The following is a 22,356-nucleotide window of genomic DNA, read 5'->3' on the forward strand; positions in this document are numbered from 1 at the left end:
AGCCGGCTCACAGCGTTGCTCCTGCCAGTACATCCTGGTGCTACAGGGACCAGCAGGCCTGCCTGCCATCGTGCAGCCTGAAACACAACAGTGTCCTTATGCTGGCAGCTCAGACTAAGAGCAGCCCTACTATACTTACGCTACATTGTGTGAGCTAATAAAACAAAAATATTCAGACTCAGTACCTCAGTGCATATGTTTCAGCTGCTGAAAAAACTCAGTGACAAGTCCCTACTCTCATCTGTTTTCCTTAATCAAGAACATTTCCCTTATGACATAAAATCCATCCTCAGCACATTATTAACAAAAAGTCATTAAGCTGTCTAGTTCAAAACCCTGCCCATTTGTGAACATTCTTCAAAAACTGAAAGAGGATCTTCAATACTTAAAAATATATTTAACACAATAGTTCAAATAAACATTTGATTTAAAGAGCAAATCATGGTGTGTGCAGTGAAACAAGACCTCTGTCCTGACAAGGATACCTAGATGAACTGATATTTGGCTTAATTTTGTATCTTTACATGCTCTTCACTTGTAAATTTTTGCCCAATTTAGAAGCCTGTTGTTGGCACACTTACTGGGACAAACTATTATTTTCATTTTAAACATGTTCTGTATTTAAAAAGCGACCCTATCCAGGACAAGGCATATTTACCTTTTTAAAGGGGCTGATAACTCCTGGATAAAAAAAGAGCCGACAGAAACTCTGTAACCCAGGTGGTGGAGAGCTGGGGCAAGGGGTAAAGTCTCCAGGAGTGTGTGGTAAGCGGCAGAAAGAGACTCTAAATGCTTTTGCTGGCTTTCCCAGCCAACAAAACCTCATCCCGGATCAGTAATAGCAGGAATGATTTTTCAACTGTACAGCCTTACAGTAAGTTGCAAGGAAAGAGAGCTCATATAGACTGAATTCCAGCGAGGGGCTTTAGCGTCGGACCTGTGGCGCCACAGGCACCAAGGCAGAACGAACGCAACACAGCAATCCATGAAGAAAGCAGGACTAAGGGCGACCACAACGGGACAGGAGGCGCCACCTCCGAGCAGCCGGCATGGAGCTGGGGGTTTATTTTCCCACATCTCTTCGGCATACGGCACACTTTAGCCACGCCCCATGCCTCCCCGGCCCGGCTTGCTGCGCCACAGCCACCGACACGTACGGATAGGGCGGGCCCGCTCCGCCGGCGGGCGGACGGGACCGGCACAGACCAGCCCGCGAGCCCTGCCCGGCCCACGCAGTCCAGATGCTTCCAGACTGCCCGTGGGGCCCGCCAGCCCCGGGCGCCGGGACACTCCGCCCCTTCCCTGCCCCCGCACCGCCGTCCTTTGCTCCAAGGAAAACAGCGGCCGCACCGCCCCCGGCGGCGCCGCGGGGGAAGGGAGGGGAGGACCGAGGGCTCCACTCCTATTGGCTGCGTGCCGGGGGGGGCGGGCACAGCGGGCCGCCAGCCGGCCAATCGGAAGGTGAGGCCGCCCCACCCGCGCGGGCAGAGCGAGGCCGCCGGGGCCACCCCCACCGCGCGCGCCTGACGGGCGCCCCTGGCGGGCGCGGAGAACAGCGCCGCCAGCGCGCGGGGGGACGCCCCCCCCCGTCCCGCCCCCCCTCCGGCCCGCGGCCTCCACCACTGCTGCGTCACCCCCGCGCAGCGACACCCGGACACGGGGGGTGTGAGGGGCGCCCGCCAGCCGCCCCGCTCCGGCCGTCATGAGCGGCACCCTGGGGTGAGGGGAGGCACGGGGTTGGGAATCACCCCTCAAACCCACAGGCAGGACTCGCGGCTCGCCCCGAAACTGCGCCCTCCTCGCGAGGAACGTCGCGGGGCGCTCCCGCTCGCGGCAGGATCGGAACTGTCCCGAAAGGCTGGCGAGGCCGACTCGGCTGCCCAGACCCCTCCCGCGGCCGCTGCGGCAGGCCCCGCCGCCCCGGGATTGTCCCGGGAAGGGCTGCGCACCGCTCCCCCGCCGCAGCGCGGGCTCCGCCGCAGCTCCGGCCGACGCGCGGGGCCGCCAAGGGCACCCGCTGCGCCGCCGGCCCGGCCCTCCTTCCTCTCCCTTCCCCCGCCCCGCGCGCGCGCCCGTCGCCGCCGCCGCGGCGGGAGGGGCGAGGCGGTTCCCGCCGCCGCCGCGCGCCAGCACTGACCTGGGGGAGGGGGCGCGCCGCTCTCCGCCGCGCGAGCCGCGGCCCCGCCCACCGCCCGCCGGGCCCCGCCAGGGCGCGCGGGCCGACACGCCCCGTCCGTCCGTCGCCGCGCGGCGGGGCGCGGCCCGCGCGCCAATAACGTCCGGCTGCCGCTCGGGCCCGCTTCCGGGAGGGGGCAGGGGGAGGGCGGCGCGCCGGCTCGCGGGGGGGCGGAGCAAGATGGCCGCGGTACCGGCGCTCCCGGTGTCCCTGTCGGGCAGGTTTAAGGGGTCCGTCACGGCCTGGCGTGCTCCTCACCGGCAGCGAGGCGGGGGGCGGGAGGGAGCTGAGGTGCTGTCTGGCGCCCCGCCGCCGGGGAGCGGAGGTTTTCGGGTGCCGGGCGGGGCCGGGGGGCGGCTCTTGGCCCGGGGGGGCGGGCGGGGACAGCAGCGCCGGCGGCGCGCGGGGCCCGCAGGCGGCGCTGTGGCCGCGGTCACCAGCCTGGCCCGGCTGTGGGGTGGTGTCGGTGCCGGTGCCGGTGCTGGTGCTGTGCTCGGCTCCGGGGCTCCAACCCACCGGGTAGAGATCTCACAGTAAAAGTCCTGCAGTAAAAGTCCTGCAGGCCGGGCGTGCGCTCTCCGTGGGGCTGGCCTCGTTCTGCTCGTTGTCCTCGTACATAAGCAGCGTTTGGAGAAAATGTAAATCAAGTCTATAATGGAGAGTGCGTTTCTTGTTGATGTGAGATACGCGATAAACTTGGAACAGATAGCTGTGCTTTTGGTTTTACGTTTCCCAAGTTTTGCATCTGGGTATCTTAGCGATGGAGGTCGCGTTTTAACCTAGAATTAACAGCAATTTTTCGCTGTTTTGGCAGGGCCAGTAATTTAGCTTTTTCTTGAAAAGACTGCTATTTATAATCTGCAAAAGCAGGCACAAGAACCTGACCGATTTGAAATTTTTTTCCTTTTTGTTTTGGTTTTGTTTTTTATTGCTGTCCATAGCTTCAAGGGCATGTAAAGCTACTTCTAATACTGTTGTGTTTTAACCCCAGTTGGCAGCAAAGCACCACACAGCTCAGCAGAGTGGGGAGAAGTGAATGAGAAGGGTAAAAATGAGAAAACTTGTAAGGCTGAACTAAGAGCAGTTTAATAATTGAAATGAGAATAAATCGTAATGAAAAGAGGAAAGAGAACTAGAACCCAAGAAAACCAAGTGAGGCAAATGAAAGCAGTTGGTCATCACGAACTGACTGATGCCCAAGCAGTGGCTCCCTGGCCAACTTTTCCTCTTGGTTTCCACCGCTGAGCATGATGCCATATGGTCTGGAATAGCCTCTGGGTCAGTTAGGGTCAGCTGTCCTGGCTGTGTCCCCTCCCAAGACCCTGTGCGCCCTCAGCCTCCTTGCTGCTGGGGTGGGGTAAGGCAGAAAAGGCCTCTGTGCAAGCCCTGCTCAGCAATAAGGAAAACATCCCTCTGTTGTGAACACTGTCTCCAGCACAAATCTAAAACACAACCCCCATACCAGCTGCTGTGAAGAAAATTAACTCTACCCCAGCCCAAACTAGCACAAAGACCTTGCATTTGTTTTTAAAAATTGAAGCCATTCCATTATTGCTGACAATAATAAAATATTGATCCTCTCTTTTTTAGATCCTTTGCATATTTTACAATTAAAGACAGACTTCCTCAGATCCTCACAAGAGTTATTGATACTTTGCATCGACATAAGAATGAATTTTTTGAAGAACATGGTGAGGTAAGAGTAAGGTCCCTATTTTCCCTGATGTTTATTCCCCTCTAGCCCTTGATACCCTTTCTCTCCCTTGTTTTTACTGATGAGACTTGTTTGTCTCAATCCTTTTGCCTGATTTTTTTTTAAAATAATTTTCTTTCTAGTAGCTATTTTTGATTAATTCTGTAATACACCTTTCTGTCTAACCTGTTCCTTCTGATCTGTCACTTCTGCAACTGCATTACTTACTTGGGATTTTGTGTTGGTGCAGTGTTTGACAGACAGTAACACCTTCTGAACATGACTGTGTTTCAATACTCTCTTCACCTCAAATAAGCAATAAGTCCAATCTAAAAAGAAGTTCCATAGGGAATTCATCGTAGGATCTTGGATCCTAAATGAGCTTTGTTCATCAAAATAAATTTTGTTGAATCAAGCTGTGATTTGTCAGGGACTCTCATATGGCAGTTAGAAAAACACACATTCCATGAACAGTTGATCTGTGTCTCTACAGGAATAAATGTACAGAATAGGAACTTTTGTTCTCCACTTCTTTCAGAAGGGTGTTGAAGCAGAGAAGAGAGCTATATCTTTCCTCTCCAAACTGCGGAATGAGCTGCAAACAGACAAGCCAGTGACCCCTTTGGAAGATGAGTTGCCTGATGCTGCATTGTGGAACCAATACCTGGACTACCAACGAAATTTACCAAATGGAAATGGAGAACCAAGTTGGTTTCAGTCCCCTTGGCTGTATGTAGAGTGTTACATGTATCGAAGAATCCATGCAGCATTAGCACAGAAGTAAGTATTTGCTGGCTTGGTGTATTACTTCGCAAAACATTGCTCTTCCCCATTTTTATTTTGGGAAAAAGAAAGACATCTGAGGAGATAAAGGAAGAAAGACATCTGAGGAGATAAAGGAAGATCTTAAGCTTTTGCCATATTCATTTTTCCTCATCTTGCACCTCAGATTTAACGTTAGTACCTTTACTTCTTACATTCACCTGAATTTGAAGCTTATTAATTTTTTTATGCTTCAGTTTTGCTGAGTTGGTCTACAAGAAAACTCTTGAGCTTGGCTGTATAGCTTAACCTTGCAGACTAATGTGAATTGAGACATGAAAATCACGTAGCATTTCTACAAGGTTTGTTGTAGACAATTTGTCTAGAATTTCTAGAATAAGGCTTTCTCTTAAGCCTTAAACAATATGAGAGCCACAAATCTGTTGGGAATTCTAACTTGTTTTGCCACTTGCAATCAGAAGTTACCATTTGAGAACTGTTTCTTACAGCAGTAGACCCATCTTAATCAGTCCCTGTTGTTCATTCTACACCAGTTTCTTAGTTACAGCAGTGCTTGCAGACCATGTGTTGCATTGAACTTTGGGAGCTGATACTGGTTAAAAATAACTGGGCAGGAAAAACTTGTTATGCTGGTACCATGGAGATGTGCCAGTACAACGTCATGGGGTAGGAATGAACAGTTTAAGATCCTGTTGCTGCCAAAAAAATTTGAAAGCTTCGCAAGTACTGGATTTACCCTTAGTGTTGTGGAGATGCAAACACAGTAATGGGACTCGGTTTCTACTGGTATGTTATGTAATTTGAACTCTTGTACCAAAAGCTTCAAGTATGAGGTTGATCTGCTGGATTGCACTTTAAAAGCTGAGCAGATACTTTTCATTATTAAGTTTCTTGATCTCTGTTATTTAGTTGCTCTTAAGCAACTAAATCCATCAACTTGGATGGAAGTTCAATCACTTGTTGAAAGGTCGTCGTGGAAATATGTCTCATAAGAGATTGGTCTATAATTTTTATATATTACAACATTCTCATTTGTCATGAGAATTTTATGAAATCATAGTAAAGACTTTCATAGGAATAACTTCCTATCAGTGGAACAGAATTTGGTATGGGAAGTACACTCCAGCACACACAAACATGTTTAAAATCAGGCCAGTTTTTCTTTACTTTAGTACACTTATATGTTACAATTTTAATTCTCTTGTCTGAAGGTTGGAGTTCAAGATGATCACTGTATGTGCAGTTCCCAGAGTTGCTGTGATTGAAGACTTGTTCACTTTCAGAATATATTGCTATATAAAGATGCCTTGCATAGTGTCTGTTTTAGCAAGATGCAATATTAGGCAGTTATGAAGATGTGTGAAAATCTAGTATGACAAATTAGAAGTGGAAAATCTAACTAGGGTCTGTAGTACAGTTTAAAAAAGCTGACCTTTGAGGTTCCTCTGCATGTGCTGTAATGGAGAATGTGGGAAGTATATCAACATATTTGTTCTTCTCTTTTTAGCCCACCTATTGACAACTTTGATGTATTTAAAGAAGGAAAGGCTCAAAATTTCTTTGAATCCCAAGAAGCTGTTATTGCCTTATGCACTTACTTTCAGGAACTTCTTAAGAACATCAAGGATCTAGATGAAAAGCAGCTTCAGGAGGAACTGTTTAAGCTGTTGCAGGTAAACTGGTAGTACTTAACACAAGAATTGAAAACAAAGAATTTGAACTTCATGTAGAAATTAAAATATAGATATTTTGTTTGTAAAAGTGTGATGAAGTCCTGATAGCCCTACTATATTGCTGCTATTCTGAAAATATTTATATTTTGGGTAGTTGTATTAAATGTGACTCTTTTATTAACTGCTGGTCTTCATTGTGTATATGGAAACTCAGCAATTCTGCCTTCAAAATCTCTCAAACATTTTAAGTTAAATTCCAGATGACCTTTTTGAAGTTACCTATAATTTCTTAAAACAGTTATTTCTAGTTGGCACTTTAAATGTTTTTGGAGAAAAATATTAGACGTCAGTCTGGGTCAGAAGTGGTTTAAAAGCTTTATAATAGCATTATTCTTGGAATATAGTGCCTGTGGATAGAAACCCCAAACTACTGTAGGATTACAAATAAGTCCATTAGCTGGCAACAGTGTTCACCCAGTATTTGATGAATCTTTACAAAGGGCTCATTAGTGAGTACTTAAAATACATAGATCTAAAATACTTATTTGGGTGCATGTAGTAAAAAAATTATTCTGCTTTTATTATTCCTTTTTTTGTGTTACCACTGATACTTTTTGGAATTGCAGTATGGAGAGTATTTCTGTTCCGAGCTTTGTGATCAGTGTGCTTATGTTCGTCTAAATCTTCCATCTTTGTCACCTCTGATGCCTGTGTAAATACAGAGCTTTGTTTGGTTTCTTCCACAAAATCTTGTCTATGTTGAGATACCAAGAACAAGAAGTTGAGTTTTATGAAAGCTTGGAAGAATATGTGGAATTAGAACTTTTATTACCTAAAACAAAAAAAAAAGGGAACAAAATCTTCAGTGTATGTGAAGTTGAGAATGTAACTACAGTGAGACTTAGTAAATGATGGTTTTGTTTTTTCTTCTTTTTCCTTCTAGGTGTCATTGTGGGGCAATAAGTGTGACCTTTCCTTTTCAGCTGGTGAAGACAGCTCTCAGAAATCTAGTCCCTTGCAATCCCTGGAAAACATGGTACCTTACATCTTAGTGAATGACATGGAAAAACTTTGGTCACTTCTTGTAAATGCCAAAAAAAATAGAACAGAAAGGAGTAATGTTAGAGTTGACATAATCCTGGATAATGCTGGATTTGAACTTGTAAGTGATCTTGTGTTGGCTGATTTCTTGTTATCATCAAAGCTAGCTGATGAAGTCTATTTTCATGGAAAAAGTATTCCATGGTATGTATCAGATACCACAAAGCATGATTTTAACTGGACTATTAAACAGCTGGGGTCAGCTAATCATATGTGGATGTCTAGATGTGGGATAAACTGGGAGGGCAATTTGAAAAAGGGAGTTTGGGTTTTCCGTGACCACATGTTTTGGACTTTACCACATGATTTTTCCAGTATGAGTGAAGTTGCTCCTGACTTGTATGCTGAGCTACAGAAGTCAAACTTGCTCCTTTTCAAAGGTGATCTAAACTATAGAAAATTGACAGGAGATAGAAAATGGGAATACAGTGTCACATTTCATCAAGCCTTGAATAAGTTTCATCCTGCGCCTCTCTGTAGTTTGAGAACACTGAAATCTGACACTCAGGTTGGCCTGAAACCTGGACAAGGTGAACAAATTCAGGCTTCTGAACCTGACTGGATGGTAAGTGGAAAATACGGGGTAATTCAGTTTGATGCTGGTCTCTAGTCAAATAATCTGTAATATTCTGAAAGAGAGATTAAGTCTGACTTTAATTGCTTTCTCTGTTCCATGCTTGACTACAGTAGAGATTTTTTGTTTGTTCTTTTTCTTCCCAAGTAATTAGTTCTTTTTGTCCTGTGAAAGACTTTAATGTTGGGCAAAAACTTATAAACTGTCTTTGTATACGTAAATTAATGTGCATTTCAATACATTTTGTTTTCCTAATATCCAATGTCAGAAGATCTTTAAGATGAATATTTAGTTGTCCTTAATATTTTTTCCTCATCAGTGAGTATGAGTTTAATGAGTGAAAGCTTAACAAGTGAAAAATTTGCTTCAGAAACAATTTCCCCAGTGCCACATTAGTGTGAATTTACTTATTTCAGAATAATTTGTGCTCCACGTCATTCCATGCATTGCATTAAAGTTACTATTTTAAATAATTCAGAATTAATTACAGACAGATTCTTTTGATGTTTTGAGTATAGTTTGTGTTACATTAAGTGATAAGTTATTGGGTGACAGCTTGTAAATATTCATGTAAATTTGGAAATTGAATTTCAATTTTAAAGCACAAGTGAATGTTGCTAGCCAGTTTGCCTGAGGGAGAGTTGTCCCATCTGGTACAAAGGTTAGTGGGAGACAGGACAATCTCATTTTAAGAATATTGAAGATACTGTTTATTTACAAAGCTCTACCAGAAAAGAAGCACTCAGAAAAGCCTTCCCAAACAAAAAATTAACGAGAGCCAAGCAGTTACATTAATTGGATTTTAGATTTAATGCAGACTTGATCTGCAGGTGGTCTGTCAGCAGCGTATGTATGAGATTCAAACACTGCTGCTTCCTTCTGTTGAGGTATTTATTTTTATTTTTCAAATATATTTGCTTGGGGGTTTTTGTTTGTTTGTTTGTTTTTTGAGAAGGTTGCCTTAATTTTCAGGGAGGATATACAGCCCCATTTGCACTGAGAAGTACAGGGTAGAGAAGCATATGCCATACAGGTTAACTGGAGTTGTTAGGTGCCCATTTCTACTCTTCTACCCTGGTCTCAAAAGCTGCTGCTCGTTATGTTCATACAACAGAGATCTATACAGTGGAAAAATACGTTCCAAATGCTGATGACTTTTATTATTTGTGTTTATTTTCTCCTTAAATCTGGAAGGATATTTTAAGGTTCCAAGGTCAAGTATTCAAAAACAAAGATGCAAAGATTTTTATGATGCAGTTGTAGGGAGGGTTATAATTTTGAGACCGGGGTTTACTGCTCTCATCTCCTTTGTATCCTTGACTTAATGCTCCTACAGGGTGAATTCATCCTCATCCTTAGGCACCTGATTGAACTGCAGAAATTAGAAATCCAGTCAAGAAAGCTGAAGGTCAGACTGCTGAAGGTTTCTCTGACCAGAGAGAGCTCAGCAGCACTCCAGCTTTAGTGCTTTGATCAAATGTATAAAGGACACTATGAATCTGTGCATTGGAGCCTCAGTGTCCCATCTCTGAAAATGCTGTTAACTTGTTTCAAGTGCATTTTGAAGCAACAGCTTTAGGTCAAAAACTGAGAGATGGAAGTTGTGGAATAAGAACATCATACCTTGCTCAGAGAGACAAAATTGAGGACAAAATCTGCTTTGCCTGCACTCAGATTGTTTGTAAGGTGTAGACTTAATTTGCTGGAGAGGTTTAAAAGTGTATAATGGACAAGAAGGGAAAGTCACTGTTGAGGCCACCCTTGACAAATAGGTTTGCCTCTTACACAATCCTTACGCATGCTAAGAAACTTGATTTAGTTTTTTCTGGTTGTTAATGTGTCCCTGTGCCCAGGGCACTTTCAGGCTGTTACTTCTGAGACCTCATAATGCAGACCAGAGAAAATTAATAGCATGAAGTTACGATAAATACAGTCCTGCAAAATACAAAATCTATTAGGAAATGCAGTGGCGTTTGCTCAGTATTACTGAATTATAAAGATTACTACAAGACATTAAATTCTTAGCTTAGCATGTGAATGCTAATGTATGACATGATGTCATGCTGAAAAAAAATAGTTCTGTTCTCCAGTTGATTAAAAGTGCACTTTCCATCTTTTGCCCCTCACAAAGAGAAGTTTGTGGCAATACACAGTTGTGACTATGTGGTTGTGTAAGGAATGCACAACCATAGCTTCCAAATGCTTGACTTCTATAGCTGTATTTGCAAAGTGCTATCTCTAGGCAGAACTGAATATGCAGCATACTTTTATGTTTGTTGGCTATATTTTTGTAAAATTTTGATTGATTATATGGAAAAAAGAAAAAAATAACATCAATGTTGCTGTAAATGCAGTGTTACAGTCCCCCATGACACCACAAGGTTGTGAAGACATATTCCAGTGAGGCACAGTGCTCTGCTGATGGGTTTGCTACAGTTTACTTAAAAATAGGAAATGCTTTAGTAGCTATTCAGTGTTAATTACTCTTTGTAATACAGCTTCATGAAATGGCAGCATGAACTTATTGCTTTTAGGTAGAATTTAAAAACATAACCTGAAGCATGTGTTAGAACAATAGCATGTGCTATAATATATTTTTTTTACTTGAGTATTTGGGAAAGTTCCTTCTATACATCTGTGTTACAACTGATTGCCCAAAATGCTTCTACACTGTAACTCAGGAGCTACTGATTTGAACATCCAAATTTTTGAGATTTTAATTTCATATGCCGTTTGAATATTTATGGCAAAATCCAAAGGCATTTTCAGTAATTCTGAGGACCACAACAAAAAAATGTTTTTTACTTTTTATTTTTGTCTTCTACCTTTTGAACAACTGTATTTGTAAGTCAGTTTCATTGTTGATGAAATAGGAGGAAAGTAATGTCACAGGCAGAGTGAAAGGCAGTACACACATCTGTCTGAATACTTGATAAGTTACCATGTAAGATATCTACAATAATTTCTTATGTATATAGGGTTTCTTAAAATAAATTGTTTGATGTGGAAAATAAATTGATTGTATAATTAGAGGCTTGTAAGAATATTGAAATAAATTATATAATTTTCTGCAAGGCAGATGTTTTACTATTTCAGTGGCTGGTGAAGCCAGCTTAAAATAATTCAGGTCTTAGTTTCTGAATTTTTTTTTCTTTGAAACAGAATTTATGCCTAAACAGATTTTATGCCTAAACCTGTAAAGCATATTTATTCAGTGAGGTTTTGGAAGATACAGATGCAAGAGATAGGTATCATAAAATGTTCTTCTGTAACAAGACAGGACAATAATAAGGAATTTTCTAATATTTACTCTATGTGTACTCCGGTTAAAATTTTGAAACCTTAAAAATAATTGAGAATCTCTTAAATGTATCTGGTAATTAATAACTAGGGTTGGTGCAGGTGATGGTGTCATTTCCAGAATCACTTCTAGAACTGATAGGTGCTCCATGTGTTGTCAGCAAATATGGAAATATTTGGGTGTTACTCTTGCTGCAACTAAAATATTTCCAAAACACTTCGGTTTACACACCTTGCTGGTGTCCCATGAACCATAACTGTTTTTGTTGTTGAAATAGTTTCTTTAGAGTTCATAGTGTTGTTTGCATTCATGGTTAACAGCTTGTTCCATGTGAACATTTATCTCCTGTGCTGTCAAACAGCATAGGAAAAAAGTTTACTCTGTTGCATGAAAATTACTCTATGAAATGGTTTTAATCTAAAAAGAAACCCTTAATTGTGTCTAAAATAAAAATTCCAAAATGGAATCTTGTACAGAACTGTTGGGTTTTTTTCACTAAAGTTTGTTTGCTTACCAGCTTTCTGTTTACCCAAAATTACAGAACAAAAGCTTGTAATTAGTTTTATTTAAGGCAAAATGTAAGTTGAAATTCACCTAACACTTATCTAAGGATTTTAAAATAAAACTCAGAATGTGCTGGTTAAAGTGGTCCTTTTCTTTCCATGTACTAGTGGCAGAACACATGTGAGGGAAAACATCCTATAACATGGACTGTTTGTTTTCTTGTTTGTTTTGGTTTTTTTTCCCCTAAAAAAGTTGAAAACTTCTGTACATTTTTATTCTTGCTGATATACTTCTATTCCTTACAGCCTGCAAATAAAAAGTCCACTTATGTGTATTTTTACATGAATTAAGAATTAGTTTATGGATTAATCCATATTCTGCCTCAGCTTTGCAGTTGTGAATTCGGCAGACATTGTGAGAATGGGTTTTATTTACAGTGCTTTTTTGAGGTTTAGTTCATCTGGCTTTGTTTCCACTGTGAAACAAATACAAAATGTCCTCTTACAATGAGTTAGAGTGAATAAACATATTCAGTACTTGTGTGCTGCTTCAGTTGTATCACTTTTCAGTAAGTGACATAATCATAATCTTTCAAACTCCCTTTGAAGAAAAATTTTCATCCTTGCAGAAATTTATTTTTCGTGGGATTCCACTTCTTCCAAGTCTAATGAAGTAAAAGATTCAAAAGTAAAAGTAAAAGATTAAAAGCTGAGGTAAGATACATCAAGATATATACTATGGGCTTTTTTATTTGCTTTCTTTAATGTTAACTAAATGATTGGTCTCACACTACCATGGTAAGGCTGATGCTTTCCAAGTGACTCTGATGAAGGGTCTGATGATGCATTTCATGCAGTTGCATTTGGAATAGATTTAATGTCTTATCTCCCACTTTCCAAAAAAATATCACTAATTGTCATAGGTCAGGAAGTGCACTGAGTTCTGGTCCTAGAGGGTTTATATACACACATAATTGTTAATTTTAGTCTAGGATCTGTGTAAAAGGCAGAATAATTCAGAAAAAAGGGTTGGGGTCCAGGAGTGCTCCCTCAAGCTAGCTGAAGGGTTTTTCCACCTACTTTTCCTTCTGTCCAGGGATTCTTGTGTTATCTGCACGGTGGTCCTATTTCCACTCTATGAGTATGTGTGCCCCTGGGCTAAGGTTAGAGAATTAGGAGACCATTAGAGAATTAGGTAACCATTAGGAGGTTAGAGAATTAGGTAAATTCCTCCAGAGAGAGAAGGGCCTACAACTTGCAGTGAGAGCTCGAGTGTCTTTATGTGAACAAACAGCATCCCCATTTTTCCCAAGTTGATTGTATTCTTGTTTTCAGGTAATCTTGAATTCGAGCGACACTTGAGTGCCTTCGTCATGTATTGGATACGCAGCTTTGACTGTTACCATAATGTTAGATTGGCCCTTGGAAGTTTTGCTGCTACTTTGCTGGATTGTGATGGAAGCATTAGCAGGAACTAGTTGACTGGGGCAAATCAGGGAGTTTTCATACGTACATGGAAACCTACGTTCCACATACAGAGGATTTTCAAAATAGCTGCATGGGTTGAGTTTGGACTTTAAAGGACTCTGTGTCCAGTTTAAGTTCCTCAAACTGAAAATGACCTAATACAGCAGCAGCAGCAGCTTTCATTTACACGGATGTCTACTTTTTTCCCAAGCCTGATTAGTTTCCCCATACGTGTATTGCATTTTCACCACCTCCTTTGTCCAGGGGGGAAGTCCAGGGTTGTAAAACCAGGTTATTTCCTCCAGAAGATTGCTGACCCCACCACATGTGCTTCTCACAGGGACATCATCACATGACTTCTGGCTTTGAAATTTTTTGTACACATCCATTCTCATTTAGACACCTGCAGAATATCAGCTGGTACTGATTTTTGAGTGTACTAGGTACTGGAATTGGAGTTTCATAACACTGATCAATTTTAGCATATTTTCTCAACACTGAGCATTTTCATGGAAAGGAAAGTTTGTAGTAATTTTAAAATTATCTTTTCTTTCAAAAATTAGTGTGGTTTTATTAGGTACCTACATTCAAGAGATTTGAATCATTCTCAGGGCTGAGAACATCCTTTCCATGTACTTTATCAAATACATCATGAAGAATTTGATTAATGAAAACGATTCCTTGAAATTATTTAGAATTAAAAAATCCAAAATTAACCCTTTCTGAATTGTTTCCTGTCCCTGTTGAGGAAAAAGGAACATGAAATTTTTTGCAGAATTATACTTTTAAATACTAGTGAACAAGAGTAAAACATTTTAAACTGTGAGCATTGTGTAATAAGGTAGTTTTTTCTCAGTCAAATGGCTTGAAGAGTGGGTATTGCACCTGTTCTCTCAGAGTGTTACACGACATTTTTACTTTTCTTCATCCTTTTTTTTTTTTCCTCTTTTGTTGCAGTTCGTCAGAATGAAGTGTATTTTTTAAGGGCAAATAACTTTATAGATGTGCGGTAAAATACAGCTGTATGAGGACTCTCTCCACATCACCAAGGGTGCAGAAGCAGCTGAAGTGTAACTCCCGAACCAGCCGTGGCACTGCAGGACTAGGGATGGGGAAGTGTGCTCGAGCACATGCCCAGGGAAGTTAGCACAAAGTTTCCCAATCACTTAATCCTGCCTCTGCACTCCACTCCCGTAGTAGGACGGATTAGGCTGTAGTCGAATGCTGGACAAATCCAGGATGATATTTTTGTTCAGATTTGCAGTGGATAGTAAAACGTGCCAGATTTCCTCTGGGTTTATGCGAGACAGCCTGTAAAAATTTAACCCGTCAAAAATACTTAATAGATTGGGATTGCAGAATGAGGTTGTGCTGGAGCAGCATGATCCACGCCGGCAAAACCCTCTGCTTGGGGGCTTCTGTGTCCTCGGCAACAGCAGTGAAACGCTGTCAGGCACACAAGGACAAAAAAAAATTAGTACTCCCCCTAGCTTCTGCATTTGCTTCTCTGGAAAACGTGATTAAGTCAGCATTCCTGAGAACGGTGAAGTACTTTTCGACCTTTGAGTTCAGAAATGGTGCGCGATGGCACTGTCCCCACAGGCTGATTAAAGCTCACAGGGTCTTCAGAGAAAATGACGGGCAGCCCCCATACACCCGCAGGTCTAACTTTCTTTTACTGTATACAACCTTCGGTTCCTCTCTTCCCATGCTTATCCACTTCAGTTGGATGAAAGGTGAGGAGGAAGAGGAGGAGGTGCTCTTTCACCTGGAGGCAGTTCAGCAGCCATCAAGGAAGGCTGCTTTGGCGGGGGTGGTCCTTTGCTAGGCTTTGGGGGGAGAAGCCCGTCTGGGTAATAGGAGCCGCTGCTCAAGTGCCACCTGCTCCGCTCGCCTCTTCTGACTGTGTTTTGAGGGAACACGTGAGCGAATTTTCTCAGGTAAATGATTATTTCGAGTGAAAACAAACAGAGACAACAGACCCCTGCGTTTCTGTGACCTTCCCCTTGTAACTACTGTTCACTTGCACGCACCGAGGAGCGTTCCCCTTCCCCGGCAGGGCCCTCTCTCCGTCCCGTCCCTCCCCGGGACGCGTTGCCACGGGCGCGGCTGCGGCCCTCAGCGGCTCCAGGCCTGGCGGCGGCAGCGGCGCGGCCGAACCCCGGTAACCCAGGGACGGGGCAAGGCGGGAAGGGCCCAGGGGGTTGGTTCGCTTAGGGCTTTTTTGGCAGTTCCCCTATTACGGAATAAAGCCTTGACTTTGCAAATATGCCCCCCTTCCTTCCCCCGCTTCTGTCGGTGTTGCTGTAGGGGCTGACACGGGCTGGCTGTAACCCCCCTTTGTAAGTCATCTTTGCAATACTCAATTTAATCTCGACTTTAAACACCACCCCCTCCCCCCAAAAAAAATCCCCAAAAAAACAGCCAGACAAAATAAAAACCAACCAACCAAAACTCCAAAGCAAACAAAATCCCCAACCCCAAGACAGATCTGCAGGTGCAGAGCTGTACCCGGTGGTCTGTGCGTGGTGCAATTGAAGCCCCATGAACTTCAGCTGATCATTATAGCTTATCTTTACAAGTTCAAGGCCAGAAAGATTGTTCTTACTGAGTAGTGCAGAAGGGAGTAGCTTGCACAGAGCAGGAATTTATAGTTATCTAAGAATTTCTTCTTTGCATCTCTTCCTCCTTTGAAACTGGTTTGCTGGCTTTGATGTGAATTTAAGGGAGACAGTAGGGGATATTGCTTAGAAGGATCAAACTCCTGTACTAGAGTTATAATACGAACCTTGTAACAGCTTTGTGTTCCAAAGGATAAACAATTTATTTGTGTGAACAGTTTATTATCGCCTGAATAATTGAACATCAATTCTGTAATGAAGCTCTATTGTTCTGAGACAAAAAAATATGGAATTTTGGTAGTTTGTGGTGGCAAAAACAACGGCCATTATATTAAATACAACTGTTATGACCCAATTACAAACTTTTTGCTAGCACTGCTTGGTGACAGAGTTGACAGCAACCTGCTCCACATTTTAACCAACCTGAAGTCAAATAGTTTGTGAATGTTGATTTTGGGGCTCAAAAACATGCTGGAAATCACATGTTTATAAAATGTAAGTTACAACTGGTAAATCAAACTACAGCACTAATAAGTTTTTAATTGTGTATATACCAATATAGTAAAGTATTTCTAAAATATTTGCATTCTGTTGACTGCGCTAAAGTATAGTAGGCGTTGTAGGAAAATTGAAGCTGTTGGCATTGCATGATTTTTAAATCTACTATTTAAGTAGTTCTGTTACAGAAGTTATTTAACTCTATTTACCACTGATAAAGTAAAAACACTAGAACAAATTGTTTGCACAAATCCCTGCATAAGCACTTAATTATGTCTTAGCAATTACCCTTTTTATTGTTTAGGGAATAAATACAGCAGCTCCTTGTTAATAATTTTGAAAAAACTGAGAGAAAGTGTCAGGGGAATTCCAAATTCCTTAATTTGTCCATACAGACAAAGGATGAAGTCAACCAGAAAGCATGTTAAGTAATGTTTAGAGAGGTGATGTGTCTCTCTAATTGCCTCCTGATGACTGTTGTCTTTCATCACATTAAATGCATTTATTATATTTAGATGCAAAGTCACCTTATCCTAAGAGAAAAACAAAAGATGAAAATGCTTTAACCACTTCTTGTAATAGTAGCAGTAGGTAACACTAAAACTTTGCTTGTAATGAAGCTTTGATTTGGGCCCATTAATCAAGCTTGAAATTGGCCTGTTCAGCAGATGAACAGCAGGAGAGATTTTTATCTTTTCAGTAATACCTTTCCATGATTACTGCAAAGGGAGGAGGGTAGAGCTGAGCAGTACCCTTCTGAAAGGAATTTAGAAAATCTCTTGGTAATTTATTTGAGCTGCTGAGAACACTTAAATTAGTTTTACATGTTTCTGGAACATTATACTAATGCAGAAAAACTCCATAGATGTATAACAATAACAAAAAAAAACCCTAATGTGTGTTTCTGGCACTTTACAATGTGCAAGAGCAAGTGACAGAACTGAAATAGTTATGAAATATTACTTGCAAATTTTGATTTATGTCAATATCTAATTATCAATACACTTTGTGATCCCTGATGGGCAAAGTATCATCTGTAAAGAAGGCCCAAAATATACACAGAAGATGGCTAATTTGTGAACCCTTTTTTTCCCACCCCCTGATGTGACTCCAGTTGGGAAGTCATCCTATTCCAGCTAACCAGTGTCAGGACAAGAGGGCACCATCTTAACCTCTGCCAGCGGAAGTTATAGGTTGGGCATTAGGAGGAACATATTTACAGAAAGATACTGGAATGGACTGCCCAGGGAGGTGATGGAGTCACTATACCTGGAGGTGTTTAAGGAATGACTGGAGATGACAGTGCCATGGTCCATTTGACATGGTGGTGTTTGGTCATTGGTTGGACTTGATGTTCTCTGAAGTCCTTTCAACCTCATTGGTTATGTGATCCATTTTAGTCTGTTTTTGTATGAGTCAATAAAATCTGTGTCACTGTGGAATAGTGTCTGAACCTTCTCATGCTCATTGTTGTGTGTAGCTGTTGTGGTTTTCTGAGGTGATGTGCATGCTGGCTGGCTGGCTGCTGCTACCAAGAAAAATCTGCAGTAGCCAAATGGGAAAATTTTTCAACTACCCATTCTTTCCACTAAGTATTTCATGCTGGATGTCATCTTCTTTCTGGTTGCAGTAAATAATAATAATTAATAATAATCATCATCATCAACTCTGCTGCTGCATTGTATTTTCAGAAGGTAGAACAATTTTGCACACATATACACTCATGAATATTGAATTTGCCTTAAGAAAAAACATTGCAGATTTGGGATATCTCATTTTGCTTGATTTCAGAATATGAACATTTATGACACTAGGACTTATAAAAATCATTGAACAGCCCACTAAGTCCAGCCACTGTACCAAGTCCTGTACAAATATATAGGTAAAAGGGGCCTGCTGGTTACGTTAACCTCTGAGGGGGGAAAAAAAGAGATGTATTTCAGTTAAGATAGACCGTCTGTTAAAGAGATCCTCTTTAAAGATATCAGTGTAGAAGAGATGCAGGACAAAAGGAGAGGTGAAATAAAAATGTGGAGCACCTGAAAAGCCGTGGGGAAGGAAGCAATCATTGCGTGAAGGCTGACTGTGTAGTAGTGCATGTGTCCTGGACAAGTCAACGTGAAGTTGCCTGTTCTGGTTAGATGTGTGTTTGAATACTGTGGAGACAGACAGAGCTCCTAGGCTACTAGAGAAACTTTCCTATAGTTTTCTGCTTTCATGCCCAACTTTGCTGATGGTAACCTATGATACAGTTTATTAAAGCATATCTGAAAAAATAATGTCATGTGCCATCGTATTACAAAACTATTTAATTTTCAACCTTTCTTCCCTCTTCCCCCCATTTGTTCTGTAGAAGCAAAGGAAGAATGAAGTCAACAAAGGTTCGTGAGTCATCATTTTTGGTATGTCAACCCCAATGTCTTTAGGTACTTTGGGAATGGGAAGAAGAAATCCCTGTCCTGAGTACAGTCTATGGCAGTGCATTGACAAGTCAGGGTGGTGATGGGTGCTGAAATGCCTGCTGGGGGCTTTCTCTATCAAAAAAGATTTTTTAAAATTTTATGTTTTGGGAAAGGGGCCTGGGCTGTGTGCAGGCAACGGCGGTGATAGTGGCATTTGGCAGCACTGAAATAAGAAACAGCAGGAAATAAAAGAGAAGCTGCCAAAAGCAGAATGGGAGTGAGTGACTTTAACAGTCGGCTGATTTCAAAGTACATGGATAGGTATAAAATTACAGAATGTTGTGTAGTTTTGTTGTTTCTGAATCAAATGAACTTTTCCAAGTAAAGGCTGGATTCCAGGGAGATAAAGGCAGTTATTACATAAAAACATCAAAACAAAATGGTCAACAATAACAAAAATCACCATATATTGTTGATCTTCTAAAGAACACAGGTTACTAATAAAACTGAAGGTCCAAGGAGATATTGCTCTTAATTACTGTAAATTCAGGCCTAGCTTCTGTTTAGCTTATGAAGTTATATGAAAGCTTCATTTTCTTGCAGGTAAGAGGAAAGAGATCAAAAAAATTAATAATGTGAGTGGGAGAAACACACAAAACCTAGGTTATTTAGAGCTGATTGAGTGTTAATGTTCTAAGATTTCTTCTGTCTACTCTCTCTAATTCTTTTAACACTTTATTAATTCTATTTTCCTAACAAAAATCAGTACAGATTACATAATACTTACGAAACATTAAAAATCTGGTTTTTTCCATAAATTGAAAAGTGCCACATCTGCTTTACAAATTCTACCCCTATAGTAAAGCCATGCCAATTTAATTGAGTTGTCTGATTAAAGATCAGACTTGAGACTGGCTGATGGCAACCCACAGAAACATAAAAAAATACTAATTTTAGAGTATGCATGTTTACTGCTAAAAGTATGATGATAATAGCAGCTTTCCTAGCGTGGTGCCACCATGATTGGTTTTATATTTACTAAGGCACTGGAGGATGCAGAGATCGGCCTCTGTAAATCTCACAAAGACTGTAGATGAGTCGAATAGTAATTCCCATTGACTTTGGCACCTGGCTTCATTTAAACTTCTTTTAAAGCCTTCTGAATGTGTAGCTGTATCTTTAAAGTGCTCATCATTTAAAAATCTTATTTGTATGAAAAACATAGATTTTGGAAGTTTCAGCTCTAAAGCTGTTACAGTGATTGTTGCTGCTGACTGGGGGCTTCTTTTCTTCAGCTATGCTCTGAAATGTATTTATTTCACCAGTTTTGAGATGTACTCCTTCTTTCTGTCAAGTCATAAGTTGTGGTTTTTTAGGGAAGAAAAGGAAAAAAATCTACATTCATGCAGTACTACAATTGTAATAACACACATAATGAGCATACCCAGTGTTACTGTTTGCAATCTTTATCCATGGTTTTGGAGCCCATGGTGTATTACAGAATGAGCAAAATGTCCTCTACATTAAAGAATTTCATGTGGTTGTACATGTGAAACAAGCAGAGTGAAGAAAAAGTAAGACAAAAGCAGCAAGGAGATGGCACATACTTTCCCTCACTCCCTCAGAACAGTGATAAAGTTGAGAAAATTAGCAGCCCTTTTATCTCCAAGATTATGTGCTGTGTTCTATGTGGCCGTGAGTTTTCTGCATCTGTCAGTCTGGCTTGATGAGAGTGGCAACTCCTTTGTGGAAGAGCACAGCTGAGTGTCTTTGAAGGAGATGAATGCAATTAAACTCGATGGGTCTAATCTAGTGTCAACTAGCACAGGGAACAAAGATTAAAGAATAGAGTTGGTTGTATTACAGCAACTAATCCAAGGTGATTTATCTTCTGCTGCAGTCTAAACTACTAGTTTTTCCTTATTCCTCAGGGATTTCTTTACGTGTTGTACAGTAAATGCTTATTTTACTACATGTTCACTGTGATGAACGGGCCAGGAGACCAACTCCTTTTAAAAAGGCCTTTATTAAACACGACATCTCTGGGGTGGGGGCCCGAGGGGTCGCGCACACTGCCACTGCTCCCACTTGGACACCGCAGAAGAGGAGGATCCGTGCAGTTTTGTCACTAGGGCAGAGCTGGGCCTTCCTTCCTCACGGGAGTCCCTGGGAAGACTCATTCTCTTGGCCTCGTAGCCAGGGTGTCATCCCAGTCGAGTCCCCTCGTGGTTATGTCGGCCTCTGGAGGGAAGTCAGGGGACTCCTCTGGGTCTTCCTTGTTCGATGGTACTGTTTTTATTCCTTCCCTTTTGTGTGGCTCGTTGTCTCCGGGTTTTTTCCAGTCTGGGTGCATCCCATGAGTCTCTGGTCTCTCTCGTTTACATAGAAGTTCTTATGTCATCCTCCTCCTCAGGGCCCAACTGAACAAGGTACAGCAACTTGGGGCAGGGGTACAGTGTTGCCATGTGGGAGTCTAGGAGCAGTGGGGGCAGGGCCTGGTTGAACACGGAACAAGAAACACAGGGTACAGCAACTTGGGAGAGGGGGCAGGGCCTGGCTGAACAAGAAACAAGAAATATGAGGTACAGCAATTTGGGACAGGGGTACAAGGTAAGTAAACCTGGGACAGGGGTACAAGGTAAGTAAGGGGTTTACAAACAGTAATATGGTAACAATATTTGAATTATTCTTAACATTCACCTATTTGGAAAGCTCTTCAGGTTTTTATTTTTCCCCTATTTGGAATGGATAGGGGCTGAACTTGTAATTTATCTCAGTCTGGAAATTGATGCTGATATAGAAAAACATGAAGAGAAGATGTCTATGTGTCCATCACAGTACCTTTTTCCAACACCAGTCATTATCTGTAATTTTGTAATTCATACCCAAATGTACCAGGATTGCAGTTTTGTTTCAGTCCTGTGTGAGAGCTGTTGGAGTACAAATCTCATGTTCAGTTCTCTGCCATGTGTGCTCCCAGCATAACCTAAACTTAGGTCTGTTCTGAAGAGGTTGCATTTCATCATTTTTAGTTACTATTGATTGGGGAAAAAAAAAAAAAAGAAAAAAAAAGGGAAAAAAAAAAAAAAAAGCTCTGTCTAGTGAAACTCTACCAAGACTTCAGGTCTGAATTTTCATCTTGTAAGGCTTAAGTAATAAAGGCCAAGAAATCCAGCACATTCCTTCTCTACTGTAGAAGAGTAGAGCACCACAAAAAGGAGAAAGCTTCCTATAGAATCTAAAGGGCACAGCTAAAAGGGTTGTACAAGTGGTGTGAAGGAGACTGTACTAGAAAGACAGAGGCAGTGCTTGTCATGGAATCAGGACTTGAAAACGAATGAAAGGAAGTCATTATGGTGATGGCTGGGGATGAAAAAGCATCAGTCAGGAAGCTGAAGTTGTGTCCAAGTGAGTTCAGCAGGACCTCTAACCTTGAAAGGTTAGAAGTAAAAAAGCAAATGGCAAGCCAAAAAGTGACTTGGAGGAGCAGATAGAAGTGTCTGAATAGGTATGGGCTCTTCAGCCTGATAGAGACACTGTGGAGGTGAGATATGATAGAAATCT

General features: G+C 41.7%; 1 protein-coding gene across 7 annotated transcripts in view; it reads left to right on the forward strand.

Annotated features, from left to right (window-relative positions):
- Positions 1-22,356, forward strand: part of ARMT1 (acidic residue methyltransferase 1) — a 52,510-nt gene that overhangs the window by 646 nt on the left and 29,508 nt on the right. The window contains exons 2-6 of one of the 7 annotated variants that reach the window (XM_058836937.1): positions 905-1,461; positions 3,767-3,872; positions 4,408-4,649; positions 6,160-6,325; positions 7,269-7,991. In XM_058836937.1, the coding sequence (XP_058692920.1) occupies positions 1,112-1,461; positions 3,767-3,872; positions 4,408-4,649; positions 6,160-6,325; positions 7,269-7,991 (1,587 nt within the window). In that variant the 5' untranslated portion in view covers positions 905-1,111. Of the gene's footprint in view, positions 1-904; positions 1,462-2,237; positions 2,407-3,766; positions 3,873-4,407; positions 4,650-6,159; positions 6,326-7,268; positions 12,140-12,498; positions 12,519-13,139; positions 15,212-15,303; positions 15,436-18,743; positions 18,793-22,356 lie in introns of those variants that run through there. The other 6 variants (XM_058836938.1, XM_058836944.1, XM_058836943.1 and 3 more) reach the window with 6 other exon arrangements.

Source organism: Poecile atricapillus, chromosome 3 (genome assembly GCF_030490865.1).
Source record: "Poecile atricapillus isolate bPoeAtr1 chromosome 3, bPoeAtr1.hap1, whole genome shotgun sequence".
In the NCBI taxonomy this organism is placed as follows: Eukaryota; Metazoa; Chordata; class Aves; order Passeriformes; family Paridae; genus Poecile; species Poecile atricapillus.